This window comes from Gavialis gangeticus, unplaced genomic scaffold (assembly GCF_001723915.1).
Source record: "Gavialis gangeticus isolate Ggan-Ray unplaced genomic scaffold, GavGan_comp1, whole genome shotgun sequence".
NCBI lineage: Eukaryota > Metazoa > Chordata > Crocodylia > Gavialidae > Gavialis > Gavialis gangeticus.
The window spans coordinates 109,955,652-109,963,213 of NW_017729025.1; the positions used below are offsets into that span (position 1 = coordinate 109,955,652).

General features: G+C 45.4%; 1 protein-coding gene across 1 annotated transcript in view; it reads left to right on the forward strand.

Annotated features, from left to right (window-relative positions):
* The first annotated feature begins 465 nt into the window (after positions 1-465).
* SLC1A2 (solute carrier family 1 member 2) overlaps positions 466-7,562 on the forward strand; it is a 161,318-nt gene continuing 154,221 nt past the window's right edge. The window contains exon 1 of the mRNA XM_019519393.1: positions 466-626. Coding sequence (XP_019374938.1) covers positions 610-626 — 17 coding nt within the window. The 5' untranslated portion in view covers positions 466-609. The remainder of the gene's footprint in view (positions 627-7,562) is intronic.

Consider the following 7,562-nt stretch of genomic DNA (forward strand, 5'->3'; position numbering starts at 1 on the left):
CCCTGCGGGCTGGGGGGAGGCGCCGACTTGCCCTGCCCCGGCCGGGTCCATGCGCGGAAACCAGGGCCGGGGCCGGGGCCAGGAGGGCAGACGCTGCCGGGGGAGGGAGGGGACCCAGCGCCTTGCCCTGCCGCGGCGCCTGCACCCCCCCGCCGGTAACGAAGAGCTTGAGGGGGGATTTATAGGAGCCACCACAGCCAGTGATGTCAGCCCTTGCCTAAAATAGCGAGGGATAGACTGCAAATCCAGCAGCTCGCAGGCTAAAACCTTCCAATCCAGCCTCAGCCAACACCATGTCAATGTGAAGTCACCCCCCCCCACCCCACACCGAGAGGAGAAAGCAAGGCATCAAAGCCCAGGTGCCCGGCCCCTGCCCGGCTCCGGCGAGACAGGCGGTGGCGGGGCTGGAGGGCGGGAGGGAGGGAGGGGGCTGGGGTGGGGAGGATGCTGGGGGAGATCTGAAGAGGCAGCTCCTGGGTCCTCGCCTGGCGAAGCCCCGAGGATTACACCAGGAATTTGCTGCCACTCCTCGGACGCCGGAGGGGGTCCAGGATTTGCATCCCACTGAGCGCCACAAGCTCTTGGACCCTTGAGAAGACAGGGGGGACCATGGCATCGGCAGAAGGGTGAGGGGGACTCCGGCATGGGCAGGGGTGGGGGGGATGCTGGGGGAGGGGGTGCTGTATTGGGCTGAGGGGTCCAGTTGCATTTCATCTGTTTCATTGCCACCCCCCCACCCGTCAGCTGCACGGGCGAGGGGGTGGGGGATGGAAGCCGGCGGTCAAAGGCAGCTCTAGCAGAGGCAGGCAGCCAAATAAAAAAATTAAAAACTGAACCCTCTGGGAAGGAGGCATTTCCTAACCAGGCACTGGGTGCTTAAGCCTTGGTGGGACCAAGATGAGCTGTACCCACCTGCTTCCCAGCTGGGGATGGGCTCAAATAATGGAGTCACAAAAGATACCGCTTGAAATAAAAACAAAAAAAGAGAAAGAAATAAGGGGCAACTCTAACCCAGGAAGGGAAGTGAGAAAATAACACCCCCCCCCAAAAAAAAATCCCTCAAAACTTCCTAAGGAGTTTTGCAAAATTTCAGATCTGTCTTAGGAGCAAGAAAGGCTGGAGAGCTCTGGGTTGTTACACCCAAGGTGTTAGGGAAGGTGCTCCATAGGTGAGCAGGGAAAATCCTTCCCCTGCTCTTGCGAAACCTCTGCCAGGACGAGTCCCATAGAGCTGGGCTTGTCTGGTTCTTGTGCAAAGCAATGTCTTGCTGCCAAGGGTTTCTTCTGATCTCCTGTGATATTGTCTAGTATTAGCAGGGGTCTGGTGTGAGCCTTCTCTTTATCCCTGGGACACTGTCATGTTGTATCAGCGTGATCTGCTCTGGACTGGACTGTCTGAGGACAGGATGCAAAAGGAAGCTTTGTTTATATAGATTGGTTGTGTGTCTCTTGGGCTGAAAGTCTTGATGAGCTGATTTAAGCAATCCAGAGCAACAGGGCACATGATTGTAAAGTGAATGTCACAAACCTAGGCAAAGAAATGTACTCCCCTTGCCAGACAAAGTTCTTTGGGTGAATCCGATATCTTTTATTAGACCAACTTAAATAGTTGGAAAAACATTTTTAGAAGCTCCCCTTGCCAGGCATTAGCCCAGGTGACTTGAGAAACATGGGTTGAAAATACAGGCTCTGTTTCCGTAACCGTGTTAATCTGGCCAGGAAAAATTAATTCCATGTGTATTCACAGCTGAACTCTTGCACAGTAAGTGGACAGAAACTTTCCTCTGTGCCAGCAGTAGCACAGACTCTTCAGTACTATGCTGCCTCTGGAGGGAATTTATAGATCATATTTGTACAAGACAGCTTTGGTAACTGCAGATCACTTCAGGATTTCCCCCTTACCAATGAAATTAGATATGATCAACAAATAAATGAACCCAGGAGGGAAGAGGTTGAGAGGCTGAGAAAACCAGGGTATAGTTAAATGACTGTAGCTGTACCTCATCATACCATCATCCTTGGCTCCAATACCCCAATGTCAATTCTTTCCTGTGCACCATCTGCACAGATACTTGTTTCTCTTCTTGTGAACTATGAAGTATGCCTTAGGTGTGTACTTATTTCAGAGACCCCTGGACAAGGTGTTATCTATTACAAAATTGTTTTTACAGGAAACATAAGACGTCCACCAGAAACAGATTGATAGGGTTTATCGATTTCATATGAAACAAACATTTAAAAAATGTAATAATAAGAAGAGGTGCCTTTTAAACTAATTTATTTTGGAGATGGAGAACATAGAGAAGAGGGATTCCAGAAATATACACTTTCTCTGTTGTCATTGGGGCATAATTAAAGCTGTGAGCAGTTTGTGAGGATGGGAAAAGCATCGAAAGTCTTGGCATTGTCTTCAAACTCTCAGGGATATCAGCCTAGACTAATAAAAGTAGGGAGCATCAAGAAAGGATTTCATTAGATATCTGTATCTGAGTTATGAAATACACTCTGTTCCCCATGTCTCAAACTCTTTCTTTAGATGTGAACAAAAAATCAGTCTGCTCTTATGAAAGAGCATCTCTCCTAAATCACCTGTCCCCCAAACTGACAACAAAACCCAAGCCAAAGGAAAAGAACAATCCCTTCTTCCTCCCATCAGATAAATATCTGGGGATAGAGCTGAGATTTGTACTGTGGCTTAGAGGTCAACAATCTCAGTTTGCTGGGCAAGAAGGAAAAGTAAATTTTGGACTTACAGATTTCCTCCAAGAATGGTTGTCCACCAGAACAGGGTCAATTATCCAGAATGCTCCAAAGGTCTGCTGCTTCTGCAGTTGTGCACAGTCTTTCAGGTGTACTTTTTCAGTGGAGAAAAGACAGGGTAAAAAAAACAAAGCAGAAATGACATATAGGTTAACCTGGCATTCAGCTCCTGAGTTTTGTGTCTGATGAACGCATTGATGTTCAGATAAACATACCCTTGGGGGTATATATCATGTTCACATTTTAATCCAGTGTTTTTCTGGTGTGTTATTTCAATCAAGTCTTTTCGTTGAATGATTTATCACTAGATGGAGGAATTTACAGAAAACAAAAAACAGCCTCAATGTTGTGGCTCTCAGAAACATTATAAGCTATTTAGCAAATAACACCACAAAACACCAACATTTACAGAGAGGAAGACAAACATTTATTCAATTCTCAGGAAGATACTGACTATTTAGAGCTAGGAGTTACAAGGAAAAGAAATTGCCTTGTTTCACTATCTCCAGTAAGTAGTCGCTTCCCCTTTTCATTTGATCTTTCAGACTTTAGTCCCACATGACATCCTATTGTTCAAGTGGGGATGGAGGGAAGGCCAGAATCTGTTCAGAAGGGTTGTTTGTCAGCAACACAAAGTGACTAAATAGAAAATATAGACAATATTTCAGCTGAAATACAAAAATCAAGCCCATGTGGCTTACAAGTCAATGTTCCTTTCATTTCAACCTCTTTGATTATGCTTACTGCAGATTATGCTGCCCAGTATAATGAGTCTTCCTTTAAGAGTCCCCCTGACACCAACTGCATTATTAAGATGGCTTTTGGGTGACTGGTTGGATTTAGAAATAGCCAGTAAGTCACTCAGGAAGAAAAGGCTAGAATCAGTAACTGATGGTATTCTATCATATTGCAAAATATTCATTAATATAACTACACATTCTTGAGACACGCGTCACCAATATATCTGGTGTAGAACTTAACTTCCATGGGCTCAGTCCTGCAATGTACTGAGTATTTTGATCCTGATTTAGCATTTAGGCATTTGCTTTACTTTTAGTGTGTGAGAAGTACTGTATTGTTAAGTAGCACTGCTCACATGCCTACACATAAGCATGTGCCTAAGTGGCTGTTGAATCAGAGTTGGAGTGTTCATTGCCAAACATGACCAAACCATATACTGTAGATTCTAGTTGCAGAGTATAATATGTATAATGGGAGTGGGATCAAGCCTTATAACAAATAAGAGTTTTATACCTTATAGAGGGAGACAGTCTTATACATAATTATTGCTTTCAAAATATGTATGCAATTAGAGAGGTGCTTGAGCTGCCAGATTTGGATTTATTTCTGAACACACCCCGAAGCATAGGCATTTTGGCAAGGAGGTATTAGCAATGGTGGGTGCAGAGGGGGTCCAGTGACATGTATACTCCTCCCCCCTCAATAGTTGAAGATGCTGTGAGAACAGCTGTTGTGGACTTTATTTCTTTTTTAAGTTCTCCAGTCAGGTAAGAATATCAATCCCTTCCACATCTCCTCGATGCTCAGCAGCAAATCCCCTCCTTCCCTCCTCTTCCCCACCCACCACTACTATCATCTCTGGCTGCTCCAGAGCCAGGGGGAGGCTTCGGAGCTGCTTTTCCCCCTCCCTGGTGGGGCTCTAGGAGGAGCTAGACTCAGGAACAGCAACCACAATGAGGGAACATCTAGGGAATTAGGCGGAGAGGAGGAACCCACCCACTGCTGCTGCTGTCCCCACTGCCCAGGAGTGGGGGCAAGGGGAAACTCTGTAGCTGTTCCTGCCTGGTCCAGCCATGCTCCGTCGGGAGCTGGGCTCAGCCAAGGACAGCAACAGTATTGGGCAGTGTTGGACAGGTTCCTTCTACTCCCCACAGATGTTTTCTGCCAGCCCGGGAGCAGGCATAGGGGAAGGAACCTGCCTATTGCTGCCCTCTGCTGCTGTCCTTAGCAGAGCCTAGCTCCCCACAGAGTGCAGCTGGAATGGGGCAGTGATGGCTCTGAAGCCTTTTGCTGCCCCTAGTCAGCTGGGGACAGTGGCAGTGGTAGACAGTGGGGGTGGGAACTGGAGAAGAGGGGGAAGGGCATGTTGCTGAGCCCTGAGGAGAAGGGAGGGGAAAGGAAGACTATTATGTGAGAAACTTAAAAAAAGAACTCAGATACTTTTCCTGCAGGGAGGGGGGGAGCTGGGACCATGGGTGTAGCCACCCCTGCAGTGCCAATTACTGCTCCCACATCCCTCTTTGCAAAACCTTGGATCTGCCCTTGGGCATTAGGCTGTCTCTCTAGGTTTAGATTTTACATTTCAACGTTTTTTGGGGGAGGGAGGGGAAGGGAAATCAGATCTGGAGTTTGGGTTGAGGATCACGCCTAGAAGAACATAGTCACTTTGAGACTTCTAGCATTACATAACATTTGTGTTAAACCAGGGGTAGCTGACCTACGGCATGTGTGCTGCAACTGGCATGGGCAGCATCTGTGTGCTGCATGTGGCAGATCAGGGAGGAGGAGGCTACACACGGGCAGATAGAACAGGGAGCAGATAACAGAGCAGCAGATTGAGCAGGGGGAGGGGATTGGGGTGGCACTTGGGGAGATGCAGGTCTTAATTTGTGGCATGCCTGTCAAAAGGGTTGGCCCCCCACTATGCTAAACAATTAAAAGGCAAGATTTAAATACACACGTATAGACATAAATTAAAAACTAAAACCAAGGAAAATGGTACATACAATTGGAAATGTTTTTACAGTTGACAGTACAGAAGCCTCATGTTATTTACTGTATCTAGTGATTGGATTAGTGCAAAGTCTTAGACACTTTATAAGTGTATATGCGAAGAGTATTTGTGTAATTACTATACTGTATGCCAGCAGAGTTCTCCCCCTATTCCGAATGGCACATAACTACATAGTGGGCACATCTACATGTGCCCCTGACTGTGCAGTTGGTGCTGTACAGTCATTTAGTACTTGCTTTAGGAATCCCAGCAGCTCATGGGTCATTTTTGACCCTACTGTATAGTAGCTTGTTGCTACTGTGCAGTAACAGCAGTGTCATGGGTAGTGCCCCCTGACGCTACATCACCATCACCGTAGCTTGTGGCTATGGCAATGCATTGCCTTGTGTAGATGTGTCCACTATATATAATCCAAAATTACCCCCTTGCAAGGATTTGGCTTTATTTATGTATCTCAGTTTACACTAACATGATATGAACTGTATCCTAAAATTTTTCTCCCAGCTTAGCTCTTCCTAGAGTTTTTTGAAGGACACTTTTGTTTCTGTCCCTTGTTTCACTGAGAGGGGCATGTGAATAGCTGGTATACAGGGAGTTGATGGACACACCTGATTTATCGTTAGAGTGAGTCAGCAGAAGTACTTCTGCTTTTCTCTGCAGGAGTCAAGCACCTTGCACTACAGTAAATCCATAGATGAGCTCTATATCCATCCTTGTCTACAGGATCTGAGTGTCAGCTGCACTGTTTTACACATAATGTATGTTGCTTCACCTGATTTTTTCATTAAAAACTTATTCATGAACTTCTCCTTGAGATATCAGTTGAAATATGATTGAAATATACTTGAATGGACAAGTATTCCTGAACATTTTGGATTTGGAATCCTTCAGATTTAGTTTGCTGTAGTTTTTACTACATGTGCAATACTGAATGGTGTGGTAGATGCTTTACTTTGTATTCCATCTCTCCTACATTTGTGGAACAGAAGTAGTAGATAAAGCACACAAATGAGAGACATGGACTACAGTGCTGACCTGTTCATTGACATCAACAGTAAAACTCCTACTGACTTCCATGGAACAGTATAAGCCCCTTTGAAAGATAAAAGGTATTTTTTTAAACATAGCTGATATACTACAGCAACAGTTTCAAGGATACATGTCACACACTTAGACAAAAGAAATCATATAAGACATACAAGTAAATGGTCTGATTGTCAAATAGAATGGGCAGCTAGAAGCTTCTGTTGATATCAGTGGGAACTTCTGAATTCCTTATTAGGAACTTACTTTGACTTTTAAGTACAAATTTCAAAACTTATAGCTGAGTAATTTCATATAACCCCTATGTAATTGAATAATGAATGACATCTTCCTGAGCATTCAGTGTTAGTTTAATTCTATTGCCACTGAAGTAATTTTATATATAATATATACATGCATATATGTACACAAACACACACACACACACATTATATATGTGCCCATGCATGTGTACACACACAGAGTTCTGGAACAGTGTACTTTATTTCTTTAACCACAGAATAAACTATAGAACTATGAAGCTCTCTGAATCTTTATTTCCCCTTTGACTTCTCCACCCAATAATCCATCTCTACCAACATAAAGGAACTGGCCGAGGTCATTGCAGGTCCCCTGGCACAGCTTTACGAGCACTCGTGGTGCACTGGAGAGGTGCCGGAGGACTGGAAGAGGGCCAATGTGGTTCCAATCTTCAAAAAAAGGAGGAAGGAGGACCCGGGAAACTATAGGCCAGTTAGTCTTACCTCGATCCTAGGCAAGCTGTTTGAGAAAATAATTCTGGCACACATCCAGGAGGGGCCAGCAGGGGACTGCATGCTTAGGGGCAATCAGCACGGGTTCATCAGTGGCAGGTCCTGTCAGACCAACCTGGTGGCTTTTTATGATCAGATCACCAGATCATTAGATGCAGGGGTAGCAGTGGACATAGTCTTCCTGGACTTCCGGAAGGCTTTTGACACTGTCTCTCACCCCGTTCTCATTAAGAAAATGGGAGGCTGTGGTGT